Source organism: Sorex fumeus, unplaced genomic scaffold, assembly GCF_029834395.1.
Source record: "Sorex fumeus unplaced genomic scaffold, SorFum_2.1 ptg000002l, whole genome shotgun sequence".
NCBI lineage: Eukaryota > Metazoa > Chordata > Mammalia > Eulipotyphla > Soricidae > Sorex > Sorex fumeus.
In genome coordinates this window covers 50444666-50472242 of record NW_026606059.1, presented here as the reverse complement: position 1 = coordinate 50472242, position 27577 = coordinate 50444666, and the positions used below count along the sequence as shown (strand labels likewise).

The 27577-nt window shown below is 40.6% G+C and overlaps 1 protein-coding gene across 1 annotated transcript; it reads right to left on the bottom strand.

Annotated features, from left to right (window-relative positions):
* Positions 1 to 2200: 2200 nt before the first annotated feature.
* LOC130039966 (gasdermin-C-like) lies at positions 2201 to 23980 on the bottom strand. Its single transcript, XM_056132008.1, has 10 exons — positions 23764 to 23980; positions 22738 to 22927; positions 15309 to 15477; positions 14293 to 14404; positions 6990 to 7016; positions 6688 to 6714; positions 4830 to 4969; positions 4073 to 4202; positions 3016 to 3089; positions 2201 to 2449 (listed from the first exon to the last, which is right to left on the bottom strand). Exons 1-10 carry the CDS (start codon positions 23978 to 23980, stop codon positions 2210 to 2212), a joined length of 1326 nt encoding a protein of 441 aa, XP_055987983.1. The 3' UTR covers positions 2201 to 2209.
* Positions 23981 to 27577: the final 3597 nt, after the last annotated feature.

The following is a 27577-nucleotide window of genomic DNA, read 5'->3' as shown; positions in this document are numbered from 1 at the left end:
AGAAGAATCTTAGAAGATTTTCCCTTCTCAATTTAAGCCATTCATCATATTTTCAGGGTCATGTTGCCAGGAATTTCCCTATTTCCCATTCCAGAAAACAGCCAGTCCTAAAGTACTCTGCTTGAGTATTTGTGTTAAAAAGAATAGGCAATGTTCAAAATGTTTGTGTATATGTCAGAAAATAGAGACATAATATGACTGTGATATAAATGACTTATCCAAGAAAAATGGGATGTTTTAGAAAAATTGCTACCATCAACTGGGACTCAGGAAAGAAAATAAGAAGAAAAGCTACTTATTAAATACCTATTACATACTACACATTTTACAATACTTAAAAATTATTGCTTCATAATATCTATTACCTTTATGAAGCTCTGTGAGTGTTATAGCTGTGTGTGTTATTCTCACCAGTGTTAATCAACACAGTGCCTAAAACATTATTAAACGTTTCTCAAATAAAAGGGCTATGAGTTCTGGTAAGTGATCCTTCATAGCTGTTGTGAATTACAAATAATTGTCATTACTTTTTAGATGAAAATACTAAGATTTGAAGAAATTAAATAATGGATCCATTGGGGGAAGATACGGAATTTCAAGTCAGATAGTGTGATTCCTGAGTCAATTGTTTCTATTGGGGCATGCTGCCCCAGTTTTCTTGGGAGACATGTACTCATAGTTTATATCTGGTTGTTTCTTTCCAACTATGGTTTTTAGCATATTGAAGCGAAACTCCTAACATTGTCAACCACAAAAGAAGGTTGAGATATTAGAAATATCTTGACATCCCCCCTCCCCCCTCCCTCCCATCCACCCCCACCCCAGGCTCTGTATCAGGTGGATTCCCTTTTCATTCTCTCTCTCCTTTAGGGTGTTGTGGTCTGAAATGCAGTGTTAAGTGGCCATCATGTTCCATCTATATAACTTTTTTTTTTCACCCTACACCTTCAATGTCGCTCCAACCCCTAGTTTGGATAACATTAACCATTTGTTTTTCCTTTATTACATCTCCTTTTTAATCCAAATGCTGGGGGAGATCACTTTCTTTTTTTTAATTGTGGAGGTGATAACAGCTGCACACACTCACAAAATTGTACATCAATGTTGATGCAAAGTTCAGAGAAAATATTTTTCAAATTTTATATCATTTTATAAGAATGCAAATTGATATTAAGAATAATTCAGTAAGAATCTATTTTAAATTTTACGTAAAATATATATAAACCATTCAAATATAAAAGACTGAAGAGAATTAAGCAATTCCAGCTTAACAATTTAGAGCTGTTCATAATCATTTATAAATGATCTTTTGTATTTCTAAGAAGCCTGTTGTGATTTCTCCCTGCGACTCAGTTATAGTTTTGTTCAGCATCTAAGTATTAGCGCTTTTCCCCCATGTTCTTACTATGGTTAATTTCAACATTCATAGCACTGTGGTCTGAAAAGATGTTTGATAAAATCTCAGGGCTAGGACAAAGGAGACGTTACTGGTGCCTGATCAAGGCAATCGATGAACAACAGGATGATCGTGATCGTGATGATATTATCACTACCCTTCTGTGGTGCTCATCATCACGCTTTCATCAACCTACTTTATTTTCTTTGTACTTTTAAAGCAAGTTAATGACACTTCGCTTCACTCACTTGAGTACACTCCACTGAAAATGATTCGAAATGTCTATCATTGACCACCATTCAATTTTCATTTATACTAGATGTATGCAACATTTAAATTTGATGAAAAATTTTTCCTTAACATACTATTTCACAGAGCTGAAGCGATAGCATAGTGGTAGGGCGTTTGCCTTGCACCCAGCCAACCTGGCTAACCCGGTTCGATTCCTCTGCCCCTCTCAGAGAGCCTGGCAAGCCACTGAGAGTATCTCGCCCACATGGCAAAGCCTGGCAAGCTACCCCTAACGTATTCAATATGCCAAACACAGTAACAATAAGTCTCACAATGGAGTCATTACTCGGCACAGTTGAGCAAATTGACGAACAACAGGAGTACAGTGCTGTACGGTGCTATACTATTTCACAAGTTCCACCACAGTACTCATGCATAAACAGACGCAAATCCCCCAAGTCTTTGCTGATTCCCACCAGGAAAGATAGGTTTCTTGAATTCCCCCAAGAACATCAGAGCCTATAAGAGTAGTCCCCGCCCTCCCTGAACTGACTCATCACCCACCCCCAACCCAGGGAGAATTTAGGCCACAGCCAGCTGCTGAAGCAGTGAGAGGCATCCATACAGGGCTGACAGTGGCATCTTGGCTTCCAGATCCCAGGCTGACCTATTGCTATTTAGGTCAATCTTTAGGCCACACTCCTCCAGCAGTTTGTAGGTGACAGCCACACCTTCATCCTGCAGTGGGGTAAGAAGCTCTTCTTTAAGGGTGAAAGGAATTCTCCAAAGGTATTTGAAGTTGGGCTCCAAGATACTCCTTACCTGAAAGAAACAGTATTTGGGGTGAGCCTTTGGGGTTGGGGAAAGAAAGTCTTCTGTCCCAAGGCTATGCAAAGGAAAGATGAGTCAATCCTGGCTGTGTCATTGAGCATGGGCTACTAAATAACGAAACTAGCACTTTTCTTGCATTTTTTTCAATACCATGTAGATATGTATAACATGTGCATGTTTGTGCTTATATTTACACATACGTAAGAATATATACGTATAAAAAGTATGAAAAAGAATTTTACAAATTATTGACTCCATAACTAAAGCAAGGTTTAATTCAGGCCTTCTGAGTTCCCGAACTGTCTATCCTTGTGTGAATATTTTAGAATTGTGGGGACTCTCTGAGGGGCTTGGCATGGAAACTGAGACCCTCTAAGGTAGACTTATACCCATTTGGTCTGCTCTCTCAAGGGAAATGAGTCAGAAATTTCTAAGGACCACATAGGATGGATTCTGTTCTATGCACAAAACCTGAATGATTTCTCCTTCTCAGATTACTTCTTACCCCAGGTACCCTCCCTCCCCTCCCAGGATGCTGGTCCTTGAAGATTTCTCACCAGCTCCCGCTGATGAACTAGGATCTTCTTTTCCATGGACCATGCCAGCAGATCCTGTTGGGTGTCATTGAGCACTGAGAGCAATGAGATATGGGGAAAGAGTGAGGAATATGTCTTCTCCCCTACTATGAACAAAAATTATCTTTGGGAGGGAAACTTTTACAGGCAAAGGAATGAAAGTCTTTTGATTTGAAGATCAAATTTCTTTTTGGGGGGGGTCACACCCAGCGATGCACAGGGGTTACTCCTGGCTCTGCACTCAGTAATTACTCCTGGCAGTACTTGGGGGGACCATATGGGATTCTGGGAATCAAACCTGGGGTTGATCGCATGCAAGGCAAATGCCTTACCCACTGTGCTATCTCTCCAGACCCTGAAGAGCAAATTTCTGACCATAGAATGTTGTCTTTCTTCTTTCGGGATGATCTCCAAGAGCAACAAATCATGTTCCATGGTCTGGGGTTCTGACACCAGAAACTTGAACACTCAATCAATAATCTGATGAATGAAATCAGGATGCTGCTTCTTAGACTCAGGCTCTGTGTTAAATGATTAACTTATAGAGTGAGCCCTTGAGTATGATGTGATGAGAAAATAAAGTCATAATATTTTAAAGGCATTGAACAGATGATATTTAAAATCTTCCTTTTTAGCTAGAGTGAGAGCACAGAGTTTGCTTTGCATGCAGCCAATCAGTTCAATTAACGGCATCTCAAATGGCCTCCTGAATCCACCAGCAGTAATTCTTGAGTGCACAGCCAGAAATAAGCCTGAGTATGGCTTAATGTGGGCCAAAAAATAAATAAATAAACAAAAAATTAATGAAATACTCCTTTTACTAAAGGATCACATGCTTTGCATGCAGGGGACCCATATTCTAACCCTTTCTCACATGTCCCCTGAGCACTGATACAGGAGTATACCCTTTGTACATATCACCAGGTGTCACCCCAAAGCAAACAAAAATTAAGTCTCCCTTTCAGGGAGTCTGCGGTTGGTGGTAGGGGCTGCTCACAAAACTGTGACTCTTCCACTCAATTTCCCAACTCATTCTTACCCAGCAAGGCTTCAAGGAGATAAGGGATGCAATATGGTGCAAAAACCAATAAATCTTCTTTGTTCTTTCTCAGTTCATTTAGAATGATTCCACCAGGGCCATTCAAATCACCCTGGGGAAATTGTTCTATCTGTGGAAGACAATATTGCTGTTGTTGTTAATAATAATAATAATAATAAATAATAGCAACCAATATTATTGTTATCAATAATAGCAATTAATAATATTGGTAGCAATGCTATTTTTATCAATAATAATTATTGTAGAATAAAAACAATATTAATTCTGCTTCTGTCTTATGAGTATGTAATTGCTCCACTAAGAAATGGGGGCAGGGAGAGCTCCACCTCCTCTGGGAGATTCCAATCAGTCTTAGGATATAAAGATACTAGCACTGTAGCACTGTCCTCCCATTGTGCATAAAAAGCTTGAGCGGGCACCAGTAACGTCTCCATTGTGAGACTTGCTGTTACTGTTTTTGGCATATCGAATATGCCACGGGGAGCTTGCCAGGATCTGCCGTGCTGGCAAGATACTCTCAGTAGCTTGCCGGGCTCTCTGAGAGGAACAGAGGAAGATACTAGTAGCCCTCGTTATTTTGCCTGGGACAAGAGCACAAATTATTAATTACTGGCATCCTTCTCATATTCCTTGCATCATCCCTTTTATGCCCCCCTTATCATTTATCTAAGTATGAGAATATTCAAGTCTTCCAGATTTATAGGTTCCATTCAAAGTGACCATGGAATGTACTCACCATATCCTGCAGGTCCTGAAGAGCCTCCCGATCCCCAAGCATGACCAAAATATTATGGAATAAAATATCCTGAACATTCTTTGAAAATTGGGATAGTTCTCCCATTCTTCTGGAAATCTCATCTTGTAGTTGCTTAAAATCTGATCTCAGAAATCAACATTAACCAGAAAAATAGTACAACTCATTAATTAGAGTCTGCCTATGATGATATGTCCTGCTCCTTTAGTATGAGGTAGACACTTTTATTTGTTTCAACTGATGACCAAACCTATCTCTGCAGTTGAGCTCCAGGATGGAGAAATCAAATAAGTTAGATAGATGAAAATCACAAGCTGAATTAGAGAACAGAGATGGACATTCTGAAAAAAGATGATTGGAAGTTGAGAAGAATTGATTAGAGACATGTCTGAAATAATGGGAATTCTGTCTTTAGACTAGAGTCTTAGAGGTTCTTAGGAACTCAGGGACTCCCTTTCCACATCAATGAAGTGAGGATTTAATTGTTTGTCTGAAAACCTTGGAATAAAACATGGTACACATGAGCTCATCCACTTCTTCCTGTATTGTCTATCTTCTTACTGATTAATCAATTAGGTGTTGCCTCCTGTCTGGGGTATCCTCAAAAGACCTGATGAACTTAAATGCTACAGACATATGCTAAGTGAAATTAATTCTAAGGGGAAGGACATGAAACAAGATACAAGGGAAAGGACAAATACTGGATTATTTCACTCATCGATGGTATACATAGAAATAAAACAAGGGAATAGACACTACCAAATGATAACCAACCATGGCCCTGTATTACGGAACTGAGAATATGAAGTAAAAAGGGGAGGAAAGCAGTGATGAGGTGGATTAGATAAAAGGAAAACATTGAGGTGTCTTGGGAACCTTAGTGGTATGAGATGAGGTATTTGTATAAAGCAAAGCCACAAATTCTAACACTACTGCAAACAAGTGACCTAAACTATAATTAAATAATATTTGTTTAATGGTTTAATATTTTATAATGTTTATCTGATGAGAGTGAGAGGAAGCTTGAAAGGAAATGCATTTCTCCATTTCATTTCCTTTCGTTCCCTGTAATCAGAGTTCCATGACTGACATGTCATGTTGGCTGCATCATTTTACCTGCTCCACAATAAGTCCTAAGAAGTGCTTGTTCGCCAATGTATGAGAGAATGAATGAATGAATGAATGAATGTAGGAAGAAAGGAAGGAAAGAGGGAGGGAGGGAGGAGGGATGGAGGGATGGAAGGAAGGAAGGAGAGAGGGAGGGAGGGAGGGAGGAAGGGAGGGAAGGAAGGAAGGAAGGAAGGAAGGAAGGAAGGAAGGAAGGAAGGAGGGAGGGAGGGAGGGAGGGATGGAGGGAAGGAAGGAAGGAGGGGAGGAAGGAAGGAAGGAAGGAAGGAAGGAGGGAGGGAGGGAGGGAGGGAGGGAAGGAAGGAAGGAAGGAAGGAAGGAGGGAGGGAGGGAGGGAAGGAAGGAAGTAGGGGAGGAAGGAAGGAAGGAAGGAAGGAAGGAAGGAAGGAAGGAAGGAAGGAAGGAAGGAGAGAGGGAAAGAGGGAAGGAAGGAGGGAGGAAAGGAAGGGAGGAAGGAAGGAAGGTGGGAGGGAGGGAGGGATGGAGGGAGGGAGGGAGGGAAGGAAGAAGGGAAGGAAGGAGGGAGGGAGGGAAGGAAGGAAGGAGGGAAGGAAGGAAGGAAGGAAGGAAGGAAGGAAGGAAGGAAGGAAGGAAGGAAGGAAGGAAAATAGCAAGGCTAACTAAGGGGCTTGCATAATGGCTCCTAATTTAAGTCCTGGAGTCTTGCAATTTTCCATTCAGAGCTCTGAAATTTCTTTTGATAAACACTCACCTTTATTTGAAGGCTCCTCTATTCTTTCTGGAAAGAGAATAAAAGTGATAATGTCTCTCTTCGTCCATAAATGTGCTTTTTAGTCTCCAGAGGTTCTGGACTTCTACCATGTTCTCCCTCAACCAAGCCTTCTCTTCATTACCCATCCCATTCTATATCCTCTACCTCCTAAGACCTCACAGACCTTTCCATCTACAGAAATTAGGATCAAACCCGAGGGCAGTGGTTACAAATGCAAAGACAACTTTCTACTCAACAGATCTGTGTAGAAAAGGCTCCCACCCCATCAAATACACACTCACGTATTGGCAGAATCTGACTTCTATAACCTAAAAAAGAGAAATTAAATTCACAATTCAGTATGAGGCACTCAATTTCTCAGATGTTCTGCCCTCAACATCCCTAAACCACTTCCATCAATCCACCCTGCCTTTTTTTACCCAGAGGCCCGGAAATCAAAGTCTTATATATAAAGACAACCAAGTTCACTAAGTAGGTTTTCAGAAGTTCCCTGTAAACAATGTCACATGGTAGAAGCAAGGACAACTTCCTGCTCAGCAATATGTGCAGAAAAGGATCCCACCGCATCAAATACACATACACATATTGACAAAGTCCCACTTTGTGACCTAAAACAGAGAAATCAAAATCACAATCCAATAGAAAGTAATAAAGACATCCAGTTCCTCAGATCTTCTACTGTCAACTTCCCCAAGCCCCTTCTTTCAATCTGCCCTGCCTTTCTTTACCCAGAGGCCCATATTTCAAAGTCTCACAAAAAGACAGCAAAGGCTACGAGGTGTGGTTTTGTAGTGATCTGTAGGCAGTGGTAGAGGACATGGTAGAGGAATCCCATTTCATCTTCACACATTAAAATTAACAACAACAACAACCAAAACAATCTTACCAATAAACCCAGGTGCTACCCCTGAAAAGAGAAATAAAAGAGCTCGTGACTCCTTTAGGTTTTAGTCTCCCCTCCCACTTGAATCTCTTTATACCTCTTTCCCTCCATCACCCACTATTTTTTACTCCTCTGTACATCTTAGATTTTGTCACTTACTCATCCTTCGTTGAATCTCTTCTGCAGGAGAAAAAATAGAAGACCTTAGAATTTAGACTGAGATGAAACCCAGGAAACCCTCACACCTCAATATACAACATCCACCTCAGCCTTCCAAGAAAGGTTGGCTTGCCTGGGGAAACACAAGGGTCTGGGCCAGGGTCAAAGGAAAGAAAGATTCACACAAGGGGAAGATTCTGTGGGTCTCTGGCTCTACAGAGGTATATAGATTTCTAAAGGGGTCATATATTAACAATGAGGGTAAGTAAAAAATAAACGGCCACTTCTTAAACTCACCATATGGAAAGGTCATCTGCTTTTTATCCTTGATGAGAAGAATCTCTAGAGGGGGAAAGAATCTAGGTCATGGATTGGAAATATAGTGTGACAGGTAAGGTGCTTGCCTTGCATGAGACCAACCCAGGTTCAATCCGCAGCACTGCATTATGGTTTCTGAGCATTTCCATAAGTGATCCCTGAGCACAGACCCAAGAGTAAGATCTAAGCACCACTGGTCAGGCAAAAAAAAAAGTCATCTTCTTCATTTTTTTCCAGGTTGAGTTTGTCCAGAACACTCTTAGAGAATCTTTCTCATCCCTTCACCTGCATAGTTTCCAAGGCTACTTTCCTAAGTGTAAAGGGACCCCTTGTATTCTCTCACATTCACTCTGATCCTCCTAGAATTTCTGTCAAAATTCAGAAAGACAGTCTTAAAAAGATTCCAGAATATTTATTAAATAATCTGTATCTACACTAAGAAAATGATGGTTAAAGGAATTGGTTAGGATGGGAGATGTGTGCTAAAAGTAGATAAAGGACCAAAGATGATAACCTCTCGGTATCTGTATTGCAAACCATAATGCCCAAAAGTAGAGAGAGAGTATGGGGAATACTGTCTGTCATGGAGGAAGGAGGAGGGTGGGAAAGGGGGGGTATACTGGGAATAATAGTGGTGGGGAATGTGCACTGGTGGAGGGATGTGTGTTTGATCATTGTGTGATTGTAACCAAACATGAGAGCTTGTAACTGTATCTCACGGTGATTCAATAAAATAAAATTTAAAAAGATAATAATAATCTATATCTAGGGATCATTGTGGACTTTAACAGAGAATTGCCTTTAAAAGAAAATCATCTTCCTCCTCCTCCTCCTCCTCCTCCTCCTCCTCCTCCTCCTCCTCCTCCTCCTCCTCCTCCTCCTCCTTCTAAGGAGTGACTTCTGTGGACATTCATCTCACTTTCCTCGAATCTCTCTCTTCATGCTCTAAGCCTAATTTTTCTTTGTTTTCTGCATGATTTCAAATATCAAATAGAGAGATATGAAAATTGTCCAACACTCAAGACTAAATGTTTCTAAATAAACTAGAGTCCCAAGTAGGCAAAGTCTCCAGGCTCACATCTCTGGACCCTTCTTGAGATGGGGGTGGGCTGAGTCTCCAGCCTATCAAAAGGCCCAGCACTCCACCCGAACCTGACATCTGCCAGTATAATAAATAGCCCAGCTGAGACTCCATGCTGCTGAATTATTCCAGTTCCACAGCTGTGCATATGACCACAGACAAATTTCACAGAACTGACAACCCAGTAGGAGCACATAAAATCAGATGGGAAAGTTGTATAGAAACCCAGTAAGCTTATGGGGCCAGGGCAATGGTACAGCATGTTAGGTGTTTTCCTCACATGTGCTGAGTCGGCATTGATCTCCACAATCCCATATGGTCCCCTGGGACTGCCAGAAGTGATTCCTGAGTGCAAAGTCAGGAATAACCTCTGAGCACCATGGAGTGTGTTCAAAAAATAAAAAACAAAAAAAAAGGAAAAAAGAAAAAGAAGCCCACTAATAAGATCCATGAGTAAAAACAACACAGAAGAATCAACTAGAACATAATTCTTTGAACAATGACTTTAGTAACACCGTTAGAGATATATGTTTTAACAAGCAATACGAAGTAAATTATTTTGTGCCTGTCAAAAGGGCAGGCTTTGCAGGGTCACTACCTGGGATGGGAATATTGGTAAAGGAAAGGTCACAATGGTGGTGGAATCGGTGTTGAGCTATTGAATACCTGAACAACTGTATTATGAACAATTATGTAAATCATGTTGATTAAATAAAGTTTCAATTTTTTTTATGTTGGAGTACTGCTATTTATTCAGCCACTAATTAGGCTGATTGAACTGTGCATGTATTCCACCTTGCTTTTTTGCCCCATTTTTTATAATTTTATTTATTGAATCACCGTGAAAGCAGTTACAAAGTTTTCGGGTTTAAGTCTCGGTCATACAATGAAACACCTATGCCTTCACCAGTGCCCATTATCCACCACAAAAACCCCAGTATACCCCCATCCCACACCTTCCCCTACCTGTGGGGCAGATGATTTCCAAATTACTCTCTCTATACTTTGATTACATTCAACATTTCATCACCACACCCACCATTATTATTTGGTATTTTACCCCAACACTCAGATCTGCCAAAAAGGCAACAGTAGACAATTTGCTTTCTATTGCTGGTTATGAATAACATATGATGTCGTGTGGCTGCAGTAGTGGCCTCACGATTTTGAAATTCCTAAATTTTAACAATTAAATCCAGAGGGATTTCTTGCCAAAACCTGCTGGGTTCTGAGATTTGTTCCTGAGTCTCTGGGATCATGACCATTAAGCAATTTGATCAGGAGCCAGAGAGGCAGTTCATGAGCGGTGACTCGCAGTCTTGTTGGGGTGAGGAGAAAAGGGCCAGCTCCCTCCCCAACCCATGAGGCCCTGCATGCCTCGTTGCGGGCTCAAACCTGACTGTCCAATGGCCACTGGCGGATAGCAGCCACTGAGCCGCCAAGGGGGAGCAGGCAGAGGGACAGCACCCTTACCCCCACCTGGGGTGGCCCAGCACCTGTAACCTACTGTAGGGACCAGAGGCATTTCTGCCAAAAGCTGCTGGGTTTTGAGATTTGTTTCTCAGTCTCTGGGATCATAGCCATTAAACAGCTTGATCAGGAGCCAGAGAGGCCATTTGTGGGCAGTCACTCAGGTTCTCGTTGGGATGGGGAGGAAAGGGCCGGATCCACCCCCATCCCGTGAGGCCCCGCATGTCTCGTCACTGCAGGCCCAAACCTGACTGTCCAATGGCCTCTGGAGGACGACGGCCACTGGGCCGCCAGGGGGAACAGACCAAGGCACGAAACCTATTCCCAACTGTGGTGGCCCAGCGCAAGTAAACTACTGCAGGGACCGGACGCATTTCTGCCAAAAGCCATTGGGTTTCGAGACTTATTTCTGAGTCTCTGGGATCATGGCCATTAAGCAGTTCAATCAGGAACCAGAGGGGTCATGCCTCCAATTATATAGCTGAGCAGGAGGTGGTTTGTGGGTGTGTCTCCCACATACCTAACTTTTGGCTGTTTACTTTCTTGGTAAACTTTGCCCCAAGTTTTGGGGGTCTGGCCAAAGGCACAGCAGCAAGTTTTGGGTATCTGGAAATCTGAAGGTGCCATCAGACTTCTGATGCACTCGCCTCACAGCTACAAATTGACCTGCTGGCGGCACCATAGCCCCAGTCAAATATTTTTTTAAGAAAGAAAACTACATCAATCATGATTTCCAGAGAGAAGAGAGTGACAAGAAAAGAATAATCAAAGTTGTGCTAATTATTGATGACTTACATGGAATAAACCCACTCAAAGATAGACTGAGTTTGTGGAGAAATGGGTGCTAGGGAGAAGATGAGGATAGCGTCATACATTATTTAAGGAATTTGGCTGTGTGGGTCAGAGGATGAAAGGAGGGAATGTCTGGAGAGGGAGTTTTGAGTTCATTAATAACAGTTGGTTTATGAGAATGCCTTATGCAGGGTCCATTTTGTTCTGTCTGTGGGCCACCCCACTCAGGAATCACTCATGGTGGTGCTAAGCGGACCATATGGGATGCCAGGGATCAAATCTGGATAGGCCACGTGAAGGTAAATATCTTACCAACTGCACTATCACTCTGGCCCCGAGGTTTATGAGATGTCAGAGAACTAAGTGTGTGGTCAAAACAGGAAAGACCCTGTGAATCAGAGAGGTAAGAAAAGGGTGGGGCAAAAAAAATATCAAAAAGGAGTGTGCTGTGAATGCTCCTCTGTGTTTATCCACAAAGAATACATGAAAACAGAACAAAGGAGGTAAGCTGGGGACATCAGTAGAGGGAAGATCACATCAGTGATGGAGTTGGTGTTGGAGCATTGTATGTCTGAAATTCTATTATGAAAACTGAAGAGCACTCCACCAGCTAACTCTTGGACCAGTGCTTCCAAGGTGAGTTCAGAAATCAGAAACAGTCTACGAAGACAGAGCAAATCTTGACACACCAATCTGATTGCCTGTATGGAGGCTTGTCCCTAAGTCTGCTACTTCCCCAGACACCCCCTCCCCAACTACCCACCGCACTGAACTGGGGGGGGTCTCAATAAGAAAATTCATTAACCAACAAGCATCACTTCAGAGAAACTCAACTATGTGGAAGGTAGACCCTTATTCAATTCCAGAGTGAAGGAGTCCTTTACCAGTGTGGGGTGAAGGGAGAAACAGAAACTAAAAGAAAAGAAACAGAAAATCTGGCAAGTCAGTATCAGGCAGAAGACACTAACTGAGGGCAGGAGGGAGCATAACATGAAGGACTTCCAGAATATCAGTTTTATATTAGCACTCACTAAGGTGCGAAATCTCCAGGCAGATAGGGAGACCCTGGTTGACTCTCCCTCTCACCGACCATGTTCGGTGGACTCTGGCCACTCTCCCATCCAGGACAGCCCATGCCATGGGTGGACAAAGGAGGAAGCAAGGGCCAAGCTGGTTGATGATCAGTTACCATTTATTCCATTCTTCTCATGCACCTGTTCCAGTCTCAGCCGCATCTCTCTCTCTCTCTCTCTCTCTCTCTCTCTCTATATATATATATATATATATATATATATATATATATATATATTCAGCATTGGGGCTAGCAGAATCAACATATCAAAGACCCTTCCTGATGTTTGCTTCTGCAGTTTACAGATGAATAGTGGAAATATCGCCTAAGGTGTTTTTCTCTTTTTCTTAGTCCAATAACTTAATTAACATCTTAATTCTACTTCTTAATATTAGTTATTTTGTATGGACACAGGAAGAGATACATTAAGCTTATAGAGTGGCTCTCCTGGGACATCTTGCTACAGACTCAGGCTACAGTGCTCAGGCTGGATTAAACATTCCTAACCCTAGCAGGGTCCGAATCTAGTTATTACCTTTTGGATCATGACAGAATTTGTCCATGACCATGCTCTTAACTTATACTTAAGTATTATGTCACTTTGGCCAGGCCCATTTCGATGCCAGGGTAGCTCACTGCTTGTCCTGGGTTCATCCAGTTCCTCATCGGGTCCCTGCTTTTGGGGTACTAGGAAGTAAGGGCGACTGAGGCTTAAGTCAAGAGAACAGATGTCTGTCCAGGAGTGAATATCATTCTGTCAATTAACTCCCAAGTTACAAAAGCATAGCATTAACTGTCTTCCTGTGTCCATACAAAAGCTCTGAATTAACTATGCAAAAAAGGACTTAAGGAGAAGAGAAAAGCAATATTAATAAGTCAACAGAGCACAAAGAAAGAAGTTACAAATAAACTCAGAGGAACGGGAGCACTGTGATGGTAGTAACCCAATAAACCAAAGCTACCTGAGGCAAGGCAGTAAGGACAAACCAATGTTATCCTAGACTAAGGTAAAAACAGATTTGGGTCTTGATGAGCTTAATACAGCTACTAGTCTCAGCGCAAGCAGCAAGCAGCCGTTCCTGGGGTGATACAATCCCAAAGTGTAGAAGTTTCTGGTCTGGTCCAACAGGCTCACTTTCTGTTCCTGATTTAGTTCTGTACTTTATCTCAAGAGTCATAAAGCCTTAGGACTTTTTTAAATCCAACAGAACCTGGCCACGATTGCAATTGCTACAGTATTGTTTGGTTTGGGGTTCCTTTTGATTACTTATTTGTTTAAGGGGTATGTAAGCAGTGCTTAGGGCCTACTATGGCTCTGCACTCTGGGATCATTGCAATTAGTGCTCAGGGGACTGACAATATGGGGATTGAACCTGGGTCAGTTAAACAGCACACCCTTCCCTGTGTGCTATCTCTCCATCCCCCTGCAGTTTTATTTGTGATTGTGCATTAACATTGGGATGAAGGTAACTTAGGAAGAGCTTTCACTGAGAGGGGTGGGCTTTGGAAAAACAGAGATAGTGGAGATTTGTGTCACAATTTGCCCAGTGCTATAAAAACCTTCATATTGATTCCCTTTTGTCTATCTTAATTTATCTTCCCATGGGAATATAGAAACATTTCAGTAGGGACATCCTTGAAGGTGACTCTGGATTATAGCTTATGTGCTTGCTTGGCAGTTTACAGCTGAAAAATGTTTCTCCTCTATCCCTCTTCTTCTCCCTGAAGAAGTCTAGGTTGCATGTTGATAGTTTTCCTTACTGGAGAAGCAAAGTCCCTCTCACAACAACTCCTTCAGCATCAGCTTACCCCAGCCATCCTTCTTAAAAATCAGCTGCTTTGTCTGATACGCCATCACCATATTCTCTGGTAAAGTCAGTAACTGTTCTCTCTTCTTGTCACCAGTTACCTGGCCTTGACCCTGAGAGAGAAATCAGGTCATGCAGTATGAAGTCCTTATAAACTTAAAGATCAAATTAACCTAGAACTCTCATGAGAATTAACAAATCCCTGACTGGTCATGAAGAGCTGGGACAGTGATGCTTGGCACAGGGCTAAGCAGAAACCTGAATAAAACCCTCAGAGTCTCTCTCTTGGTCTCACAAAGTCAGAGCACCCTTCAAGCAGAAACCCACAGATTTAACATCCAAATTTTGCAACAATGCTTGATAAAGTGCATCTTTGTTGGTGTTGACTAAATAGTTCCCAACAGTGTTTTCTTAAAATAAAATATTATGGGTAGGTGCTGAAGAAACAGTACAGCAAATAAAGTGCTTATCTTCTATGCAGTTAAAATGGATTCTATCCCAGGAAATGTATATGGTACCTTGAGTCTTGCCAGTTGTGATTCTTGAGCACAGTCAGGAATTAAGCTCTGAGCACATCCTGATGCTGGTCTCAAATCAAAATAGATAAATAAACAAAAAACTTAGTGATTGTGATGAGATATAAATCAAATGTGCTCAAGCATTTTCAAGTTTTATTCAAAATATTTCTGCTCAGGATAAGCACTGTATTTAGGATACTTAAACCATTAAGAAACCATGTTAGTGACCTCTCATTACTTTAAGTGGTAAAATTACATTTTAATATGGCACAAAAGTTCCAAACTTTAGATTCTCCAGAATTTACCTTTACCCACTCAATAATTTTCATATAATATCCTAACCATGAGGATACTGGAATATACTCTCTTCTCAATTAGGTTTTCTTGGCACATGATAAGTGGGGGGAAAGTCACGACCCCTTCGATCCCCCCAAAAAATGTCCCCACTGGGTTAGTTGTGATTTTGGAGTTCCCAATCCCCATTAAGAAGGATATATACCTTGAAATAAGAGGTATGTGGAATGGAGAATTTTCCAAACCACTTTCTACCACTTTCAACACGCAGCTGAGGACTGTTGGTCACTTCCACAGTTTCTGTCACCACATATAGATCCTCTCTTCTTTTTCGACATTGTTCCAGAAACCATGGCTCTGGTTTTAAAAGTACCCTACAGTAAAAAAAGAATACAGGAGTCAACATAGAAAGAGGAAGAAAGACTTCTTAGGTTTAACTTGGTCTTGCTTTTCCTCAGGAACCGAAAGGGAGGCAGAGTCTTTGTACTTGTACAGGTGAGTCCTCAGTCAGTAGCTATATATTGGGTAATGGATTTTGTTACTTAAAACAACAGACTATCTTCTCTGATAAATCAGTGGAAAGCCTCTTTCTTTGGTAAGGGTATGAGAGGAACTTAGCCATATTTCTTGGTTTTCTGTATTTTCCATCTTTCTATTAGTTTTCTTTAGAGGAAATTTATAGATTTCTAACATAAAGTTCTCTCACCAGAAAAAGCTACAAGTAGATTTAGATGGTTTAGAGAGTCTGTAGAATGCCTTAGTGTCAAAGCTAGGGGAATCTATAGTGTCAGGAGACACAGGGTTTGTATGGAGAAAAAACTGTGATGGAGTCAGGATTTCAGGTGATTCTCCAGAATAAGTACCAAGTAGAAAGAGAGAGATTATGGATGAACTAGTCATGGCAGGTAGAGAGAAGGTGTAGATTCAGGGGAGAAGTGAGAGGTTTGAATAACTAGAGACAAATTTCAACTTTATCTCAGTTCTTTTGCTCAACTCAATACCTACTCATGGGTCTGAACAGGATAATATCTGGATATTTGGAGACTGGAGATATAGTACAGCAGGTAAGAGGCATATCTTGGTGCATGACCTAGATTAGATTGCCTCAAGCACTACCAGGCATGATCCCTGAGCACATAGCCAGTAGTAATAACTGAACACTGCATTATAAGGCCAAACATTTTAAATTATCATAATGAATTGTGGTTTTGATGTATTTCATAAATATTAATGCCATTTAGGGCTGGAGTGATAGCACAGTGGTAGGTTGTTTCCCTTGCACGCAGCCAATATGGCCAACCCAAGTTCGATTCCTCCGCCCCTCTCGGAGAACCTGGCAAGTTACCGAGAGTATCTCGCTGCATGGCAAAGCCTGGCAAGCTACCCGTGTCGTATTCGATGTGCCAAACACAGTAACAATTGTCACAATGGAGACGTTACTGAGCCCGCTCGAGCAAAATCGATGAACAACAGGAGGACCGTGTCCGTGAATGCCATTTAAATTGAAAAATCTTTCATTTTAAGTGAATAAAAACATGATTTTATTTTGTTAGAAGATCATTGAACATCATTTTACCTATATACATAGAGACAATTAAAACCAGAATCAAATAAAAAAAAAATTAGCTCTTCCTGTTCGTCCCCAATGCTGCACTTCATTTTCTCCTTCTCCCAGGTTATACCCTCCACACACACCAGGTACTGATAGGGGGGGTGGTCTCTTCAGAAGTGGGCGTGGCCTCTGCAGAACTGGGAGTAGCCTAATTTTAGCCAGGCAGATACTCAGACGGCCAAAGGTAAATTACTCATACCCAGCAATCTCATATAACATCTCAGTCTCCATACCACCACACCAACATGAAGAAACAATGCAAATCCCCACCGCGAGGAGAGGACAATGAAAAGTCCAGAAGCCTCATTAGGTGTTACTCACTTAAGGGAGCTCTCTGATAAAGAATTCAGATATGAAGTAATGAAAATGTTCAATGTACTCAATGAAACAGTGAGACAGATATCCAGTAAATTAAAGGAGGATATGAAAGAAACAATCAAGAAAATACGAGAAGAGATGAGAGCAGAAATTGGAAAGCTATGCACAGCAATGTCACAAATAAAAGATTTTGTTTCATTTCATTTCATTTCATTTCATCATCCTGTTATTCGTCGATTGCCTCGAGCAGGCCCCAGTAACGTCTCTTTCATCCTAGCCCTGAGATTATATTCAAGGCTCTTTAGGAGAATGAGACCCATCATTGTTACTGGTATTTGGCATATTTGGTACGCCACGGGGAGTTTGCCAGACTCTGCCCTGTGGGCAGGCTACATTCGATAGCCTGCAAGTTTGTCCAAAGTAGGAAAGAGACAATAAGATGTCATAATAAAAATTCTGATAAGATGTCGCTCGGCCGCAAATGTGGCCGCGCGGTTCCGGGATCTGGATTTTATAGTCTCTGAGTCTTGGCCACTGATGGGATTACACGGCGCCAGGGGGCCAGGTGGTGGGTGTGACCCCCGCCTACTGGAATTTGGAGGATCTGGGTGGAAGATGCTCGACTCCAATTCGAGTAGGCTTGGAGGTCTCGGCCCCGGAACCCGCGTGGCTTTGTCCCTCTGCCAGTACCTTCATGTGTGCGGAGAGTGGTCTCAGCATGGTGGTGGCTGGTCCTGGAGGTCTTCGGCTGCCGGAGCCCTGGTCGGGGCAGGGAGGAGAGCTCAACCCGCTCCCCTCCAAGGGGCCCCGGGAAGGGACACCCAGGCGCGGGGACAGAAGACTGCACTCTTCTCGTCCGGGATCTGGATTTTATAGTCTCTGAGTCTTGGCCGCTGATGGGATTACATGGCGCCAGGGGGCCAGGTGGTGGGTGTGACCCCCGCCTACTGGAATTTGGAGGATCTGGGTGGAAGATGCTCTACTCCAATTCGAGTAGGCTTGGAGGTCTCGGCCCCGGAACCCGCGTGGCTTTGATTTCGTAGATGAAATAAAAAACTCAGTCTGTGCCCTCAACAGTAGACTACAGCTGAAGACAGAATCAGTGAGCTGAAAGATGATTTGCATGAACCTACAGGCAACAACAAACAATGGCAAGAGACATCAAAATAGACATCAAAATAGACATCAAAATAGTTCTAGAGAGAATCAGAGTCCTAGGGGATTATTCCAAGAGGAACAACATTAGAATAATTGGAGTACCAAAAGGTCAGGGAAACAGTCCCAAAGAAAAAGCCACGGTTAAACAAATCACTGCTGAAAAGTTCCCAGAGCTGGACAATGCAGGCATCCAGATTCAAGGAGCCTGAAGGGTATCAGCTAAAAGAGACCTTAACAAAAACACTCCAAGACATATCATAGTTAGAATGATGGATAGAGACACAATACTGCAAGCAGCAAGGTCAAAGAAGGAAACCACATACAAAGGAGCACCCCTTAGATTCACAGCAGACTATCAGAGGAAACCCTCCAAACTCAAAGGCAATGATGGCATGTAGTGAAAAAACTCAATCAAATGATTGCTTCACCAAGAACACTTTATCCTGCTATACTCTCACTCAAACTCGAAGGGTGGGAAGGCTACTGGGGTCATTGGTGGTACTTTCAGTAGCCTGCCGGGTTCTCCAGAGTAAGAATTAAAGGGATCAGTACTCGACCATTGTATAACTGAAACTGTCAATGTCACTGTCCTCCCATTGTTCATCAATTTGCTCGAGCGAGCCCAGTAACATTGTGAGACTTGCTACTGTGTTTGGCATATTGAATACACCACAGGGAGCTTGCCAGGCTTTCCTGTGTGGGCAAGATGCTCTCGGTAGCTTGCCGGGCTCTCCAAGAGGGGCTGAGGAATCGAACTCAGGTCGGCCATGTTGGCTGCATGCAAGGCAAACGCCCTACCCGCTGTGTTATTGCTCCATCCCATAACTGAAACCTGAGCACAAAAGTTGGTAAGTCTACAACTGTACCTCATTGTGTTTCACTAATAATAATTAAAAAAAGAACAAGATGGATAAAACACTAACAAAACTTACAAAGAAACATAGAGAACCCTAATAAGCCAAATTGGAAATTTAAATGGGGACTTCACAACAGAAACTACAGAAATGCATAGGATCATCAGAGATTACTTTGACATTTTTACAGCACAGGACAAGAAAACCTTGAAAAAATGGATAAATTCCTGGATTTCTATAACCTCTGACAGCTGAATCAAGAAGATTTGAGATACCCCAACAGACTTTCAGAACTGAGAAACTGAAATGGTAATGAAAAGTCTTCCCCAAAACAAAAGCCCAGGCCCAGATGGATTCAACAGTGAATTCTTTTAAAACTTTAAAGAGGACTTACTGCCAATCCTTTTCAGATTTTGCTAGGAAATTGAAGAAACACAAACTCCCAAACAATTTCTAGGAGGCAAATATCATCTGATATCCAATAGACTAAGACAAAACCAAAAAATAAAATTACAGACTAATATCCCTCAACAAAAAAATACCCTCAACAAAATACTAGCAAATAGTATCCAACAACTCATGAAAAAAAAACCTACACCATAACCAAGTAGGATGCATCCTGGGGATGCAAGTTTTGTATAGCATTTACAGATCAATCAACATAATATACCATATCAATAAAAGAAAAGATAAAATCACATAATCCTATCAATAGAAGCAGAGAACATATTTGACAATATCCAATACCCATGTATGATAATAACTCTCAAAAATCAGGAGTGGAAAGAACTTTCCTCAATATAGTCAAAGCCATCTACCACAAGCCCATAGCAAGCATTAACCTCAATGGGGAAAATAGTAATAGCCTTCTCTCTAAGATCAGGCAAAGACAAGTTTGTCCACTCTCACTACTCCTATTCAAGATAGTACTGGAATTACTTGCTATGACAATTAGCAAAGAGAATGATATTAAGTACATTCAGATAGGAATGTAAGAAGTCAAGTTCTCACTAATTGCAGATGATATGACACTATCACTGTATCACTGTAATCCTGTTGTTCATCGATTTCCTCGAGCAGGAACCAGTAACATCTCCTTCGTCCTAGCCCTGAGGTTTTAGAAAGTGCCACATTCAAGGCTCTTTCAGGGTCAGAAGAATGAGACCCATCATTGTTACTGGTTTTTGGCATATTGAATACGCCATGGGGAGCTTGCCAGACTCTGCCATGCGGGCAGGATACTTTCAGTAGCCTGCCGGGTTCTCCAGAATAAGAATTAGATAATAAGATGTCCTGCAGCCGCAAATATGACACTATACTTAGAAAATTCCAAAGAGTCTACCTAAAAAAAGATACTAGAAATAATATATTTGTATTGTTGAGTGGCAGGTTACAAAATCAATAACCAAAAGTACATGGCTTTCCTATGTACAAATACTGAAAGAAAAAAGAGAGTTACTAGAAAAACAATACTGTTCACAATCATGTCTCAGAAAACCAAGTACTTCTGAATCAGTTTAACTAAGGAGGTAAAGGACCTACACAAAGAAAATTACAAAACACTAAGTCAAGAAATAAAGGAAGACACAAGAAAATGAAAACGAATCTCCAGCTAATGGATTGAAAAGATTAACATTGTCAAAATGTCAATAATCTCCAAAACATTAAACAGATCCAATGCAGTCTCTATAAGGATACCCATTACATGTTTTCAAAGAAATATAGCAAACATGGCTGAATAAATAGCAGTACTCCTACATAAAAAAAAAAGAAATAGAGCAAACACTCCTGAAATTCATATGAAACAATAAACACCCATGAATAGTTAAAGCAGTCATGGGGGGGGGGGAGATGAGAGGAATGACCTAACCCAATTCAAACTATGACAAAGTTAGTTGGAAATGATCACTTTAGATAAGAACTCTGTGCTGAAAGCAGGTGAAGAAACAAACATGATAACCTCTTGGTATATGTCTGTATTTCAAACCATAATGTCAAAAAGAAGAGAGAGAGAGAGAAGTGGGGGGGAGGGAAACTGGGGACATGGGAGGTAGGAAATATACACTGGTGGAGGGATGGATGTTGGAACATTGTATGACTGAAATCTGACCATGAACAGCTTTGTAACTGTGAATCTCATTGGGATTCAATTTAAAAATGTAAGAGACAAAAAATATAACCCCAAAATTAATGAATCCATAGTTCAGGTTGCACTGTGTTCTATTTTGGTTTGATTTGGTTTGGGGCAACATTTATGTTGTTCAGGGGCTATTCCTGGCTCCGTGCTTCAGTACATGAGGAATCACATGTGGTGCTATTGTGGAGGTGTTACCAGAAGACCATAAGAGACCAAAATTAGAATTTGGAGGAATTTTTACTGACACCAGCTGGAGGGCTGTCCTTCTAGGCAAGGGCAGCAGCCTTACTGCAGAAGCACTGGCCTTTTATTAAAATCCTTATCCTAGTGCCCTGAGCACTTTTGTAAGCACCTAAAAAACTTTTTTGCCCACCAGGGTCCACATCCTGGCACCTGTTAAGATCACATAAGCTCAGTGAAGCAAGCATTGTTACAGAAGCAATAAAAAGTGTTTATAGCAGGAAACAATCAGTCTTCTTTAACCATATCCCATTAGGCCCCTAGCCCTTTGTTCCTGTGTGCAATCTGTGACTGGCTTTCAACCCTTTGCAGGAAGTTTTCAATGCACATACAAAATGACATCAGCTTAAAAAAAAATTTTTTAAAAATTAACCCCAGATGCTAATTTACATAATTAATTAGATTTTTTCTTCTATTAGTCACGGTCACGGTCCTCCCGTTGTTCATCGATTTGCTGGAGCGGGCCCAGTAATGTCTCCATCATGAGACTTGTTGTTACTGTTTTTGGCATATTGAATACGTTACGGGTACCTTACCAGGCTCTGCCATGTGGGCGAGATACTCTCCGTAGCTTGCCAGGCTCTCCGAGAGGTGTGGAGGAATCGAACTCGGGTCGGCCATGTTGGCCGCTTGTAAGGCAAACGCCCTACCACTGTGCTATCGCTCCAGCCCATTATATTAGTACTTATATTAGTACTTTGTTAATTTCATTTTCTGCATAAAACATTGTTTTACTTAGAATATATGAGAAGAAATAGAGAAGAAAAAGAAAGGAGGGCATCCCATCAAGTAAAGGAATGGCAAATCCCAAGTTTCAAAATTCACTATGTTTTTAATGATTGATTTCTTATTCCACCCACCCCACCAGCCCCACAAATTTCTGTTTCTCTTCAAATACAATTAGTAATGATAATGAAACAAACACTGTCACTGTCACTGCCACTGTCCTCCTGTTGTTCATCAATTTGCTGGAGCGGGCCCAGTAATGTCTCCATTGTGACAATTGTTACTGTGTTTGGCAAATCGAGTATGTCATGGGTAGCTTGCCAGGCTTTGTCGTGCAGGCAAGATACTCTCCATAGCTTGCCAGGCTCTCTGAGAAGGGCGGAGGAATCGAACTGGGGTCGACCATGTTGGCTGCTTGCAAGGCAAACTCACTACCCTCTGTGCTATCACACAAAGAACAAATTAATCTAGAATGACATTTTTCCCCATTTCTATGCTGTGTCTATCAAGGCTGAACAATGCCTCTTTATCCTAAAGGATGGGTATTTTGCAAACCAACTCCCTGGTTTTTTTTCTATGACAGTCTTACCTTGAACGAAGGTCTGTCCAGGTTTTTGTTGTGATCTCATTAATCTGAAACTTGAGGATGGATTCATATGACTTGTTAGTTTCCCCTGATGCTGCCACTTGTGCCCCAACTCCTGCATTGATAGTCATATCACCCTCTCCTTTCCAAACCATATTGTCTTTGTAGATGAATGGGCCTTCTCTGGAAGGATCTGCATAAAGAAAAATTAACCATACATTTGTCCAAGATAAGCTATGAGTCAGCTGGCATAGCAATGGTAATGGAATCATTTAAAAATTAACTTATGGAATAATAAGGTAATAATAATGATAATAATGAGGTAATGGAATAATTTATAATTAACTTGCACCAACCCTCCTTCAGATTTCAGTCACATTCTTCAATTTCTTTTCATTTGAGATTCAAAACCAGTCTATATAGCAGTCCATAGACCAGCAGTTATAACCACTGGTTTTCAACCTTTCTACATCTGCAGGCTGAAAATGGTCTACAATTGGGGGTTAAGAACCATGATTCAAATTTTTCAGTAAGGAAATTAACTAACCAACTAAATCAAATTTATTGATTGAGATATATATTTGAATCCACCAAGGGCTGGGTAACAGGAAGAGTGTCCTAAAACTTGATAGTTTAGGAGATCCATGCCATCTCTGTGGCAGGTATCAGGAGACAGACCCAGTTGACAGAACATAAAGTAGAAAATGGAAATCATGACTGGGCAGACCTGGGTGTGGATCCTAGTTCTACTAGCTCCCATGTGTATAACTTGAAACTGTTATTTTCTATGCTTTGTTTTATTCTTGTGTAAATAAATTCTCATTTGAGGTGTTGTAATAAACTAAGTCATATGAATCTAGATTCACATGATTGTTAAATTATCAGTCTTAGATCTTTATTTCTCATCTTTCATCAAGGCTGAGCCTATTGTTGACCTGTGTGGGTGACTTTCACCTTGCATGCTATCAAACCTTTACTTGAGCAGCTGCATTTTCACCTCTAGCCTTCCTTGTTGCTAACTGACAATACCTGGGACTGGAGAACTTTGATCCAGGATGTCCAGGAGGGAGAATCCAGCAGGAATGTCAGGCGGGTTCCAAAATGATGAGAGTTTATTCTTCTTTTTCCGTAACACATTAAAGTGATGGAATTTCTTAGCACTTTTTAGATCGGTAACTGGTTTCAGATCTTCTTTCCCCACCTGTCTCAGTAAACGCTTTACCACCTCGTCAAAGATGACCACCATGTTGCTAACAGAAGGAGTGTGAATACAAAGGGCAAGTATGTCAGAGAAGAAACGTACAGTCAACACTTAATATATATCTTAACAAGTTGTGCAATACTATCTTCAAAGATCAGAGGAAAAGTTGAATTGTTGCTAAAAGGGACACTAAACATGATGGGGATTTTTTGCAGTTTGAAGGGAAAGCCTTCACTGAAAAGTGACATTGAACAAAAACAGGATTGTCAAAAGCATGTCATGCACATCTTGAAAAGATATCTTTAGTTTCTGTGTTTAAATAGACTATAGACAAGCAGAAACAAATATCTAGTTAAGAGTGTTGCAATATTGATTGCATTCATCCATGTAAGAACAAATTTCTTTGAGAGGAATACCATAATCTGAGGGGGAAGGAGGAAGGTTTTCCTCCAGAGAAGCATGAAACACTGGAAACTCGGATTTATGCCCTAGTAACTGCCAAGGGAGCACTAAATGTAAAAAGGTACCAAACTTTTCTACTGAGTTGCCTGCCTTAAAAAATGTTTAAAACACTTAAAATAATGTTCTATAAAAACAGTACACAAGTCACATAAAATTTATAGCAAAAATATAAAAGCTATTTAAAAGCTTCAAATAAATTTTAAAAACCTAAAAATAGCCAAGTAAAAAAAATACAAAAGAGGAATAAAAGGGTAAACAGGAAATAGTCAATGTCTTCAAAGCTAATTTGAAAATGTGATAGTAGAATACAACGAAGCATGATAGCAATTAGAAAAAAGAATTATAAAACATGAAAGCAAAGTAACAGTCTTATGTAACTAAAGCGTTAAAAATCATAACCATGGTGCTGGAGCGATAGTACAGCAGGGAGGGCATTTGCCTTGCACATGGTCAACCTGTGTTCTATTCCTGGCATCCTATATGGTCCCCTGAGCACTGCCCAGAATAATTCCTGAGTGTAGAGCCAGAAGTAACCCCTGAGCACCTCCAGGTGTGACCCAAAAAGCCAAAACAAAAAAAAAGCATAACCACGTTAAAAGAAGAGAAGAAAGTAACAGTAATCCTATTTTGAAGGAATAGCTGTCAAGAATTTGATAAATAAATTAACCACCTAAATACAAGAGGTTCAGAGACCCAAACAAAATATGACCAAACAGACACACACCAAGACATTATAAATGAAGTGCTCAAAACTAAAGAAAAAGACACACTACAAAAATTATCTAGGAAAATCAAATTAAATTAAAGAGAATTCCAAAGATTATCCATGAACATTTCTATAGAAACCATACAAGATGAGGAAAAAATACCAGAAATTCTGAAGGAATGGATTTTTAAACAAGAATACTCTACACTGCCAGATTCTTACAGAGGGTATCAGGCTAAAAAAATTTACAGGTAAATAAAAATAAAAGCAATTAATAACCCTCATATGCCCTTGTGAGAAATACTGAGGGATTGGGAGAGCCAGACCCAGCAGTGTTCATATTCTTGCCTCTGCACTCAGGGGTCACTCCTCATGGGTACCAAGAAGTATCAAGGCTTGAATATGAGATGCCAAGGACTGAACCCAGATCAGACACATGCAAAGCAAGCACTTTATCCCTGTACTATCTCTTATGCCCCTGAAATGTTTAAAAACATTTGGATCAACGGGGCCGGGGAGATAATTCAAGAGGTGGAATACCCCCCTAGAACCTGTGAGGGGTTGAGTTTGATCTTCAGACAACCCCTATCCCAAACACTACCAGAAGTAGCAGCTCTGGAGACCCTCAAGTCCTGTCTTGTGTGACCCTTATATAAATGAATGATTAATTAAATTTTTAATAAGCAAAAAGACAAAACTTTTTCCATCACCACTTCTGTTTAATTTCACATTAGAAACCATAACAAGAGCATTTGGATGATATCAAGAAACATAAGTAACCCAGATCAATAAAAAAGCAAAATTATCATTGTTTGAAGATGACTAATTATATATATGGAAAACCCTAAACATTCTATTGTAAAGCTACAACAAACAATGAGTACAACATAGTGGCTAACAATTTACAAAATTCTGTCGTATTCTTATGTGCAAATAATGAAGAGAAGAGAAAGAGAAAGAGCAGAGAAGAGAAGAGAAGAGAAGAGACGAGAAGAGATTAATAGAGCAATCCCATTTATAATTGCATAAAATTTCCAAGATAAAGAATTGTGTCTAAAAAATAAAATACTGGGGCTGGAGTGATAACACAGTGGGTAGGGCATTTGCCTTGCATGCAGCCAGCCTGGGTTCGATTCCCAGCATCCTATATGGTCCCCAAGTGCTGCCAGGAGTAACTCCTGAGTGCATGAGCTAGGAGTAAACCCTGTGCATGGGTGAGACCCAAAAAGCAATAACAACAATAATAATAAATTAAATACCTTGAAATAAATTAAATCAAGAAGGTGAAGAAACTAAATGCCAAAAAACTATAAGACACTGTTAAAAAGCAATGAACAAGATAGTAAGAGATGCAAAGACATTCCATGTACATAAATGAAAATTAGTGTAGGTAAAAAATTTAACCAAAATAAAATCATATTTAATACAATTGCAATAAAAATTTCATTAACATTTTTAAGGAAATAAAACAAAAATACTTAGGTTTCTGTGAAAGCATATAAAAACATGAAAATGCATCGAATAAAATTGTTCATGGTACTGGACTGAAAATAGATACATGGATCAGTAAAATGGAATTTAAATGCAGACATTTAAACCACACATTTATGAATGTTTAATTCGCAGTGAGGAATCTAAGACCTTACAATGGAGCAAAGATAAACTCTTCAGTAAATGAGTTGAGAAAACTGTACAGCAACATGAAAAAGAGAGTAGCCACATGAGCTATTTTCTAACCCCATGTACATAACCCCAAAACCACAAGTCCATAGAAGACAATATAGGTGAAATGCCCCATGTCATTTCTGTTAGAGTTGTTGCTGAGTTTTGGTCCCGTCATCAAGGAAAGCAAAGTGAACAACTGAAACCGTAATTATTGAAAAGATTCTGTACAAATAATAATTTTTAAAATAATTAAAAGGTAAGGTCTAGTAAAACAAGGTGCATTCCTTGCATATACCTGACCCCAGTGCAGACCGCAATACCACCTGGGCCCCCAACATCCCAGAGTAAAGCCCTGGTGGCCACCGGGAGTCCAGGGACAAAGCAGCACCAACATCCTGAGTCTCTGTCATTCAACCAAATGTTTGGTTGACTGAGAATCACCAGGATTAGCCCCTGACTCCCCTGAGCACTCTTGGGAGGCCAAAAATAACCCTCACCCTAACTCTAACAGTAAAATTAATAATAAAAATACACTATGAAAAGACAGCCGATTTTGTTAGGAAACCATACAATCTAACATAAAACTAAATCAGAAAGTGGGCAGAAGATTTGAATAGACATATACACGGCTATTAGACATATGTGAGCATTAATAAACAGCAGGGACATGCAGATTAAGATCAAAGTAAAATTCCACTCTACCTGCAAAAATGGTTTTCATTATAACCAGAATAGTCAGTGTTGGAGATGGTATGGATATAAATGGTTCTGGTGAATCTGGATATAAATTAGACCGTTTTCTCTTTTGG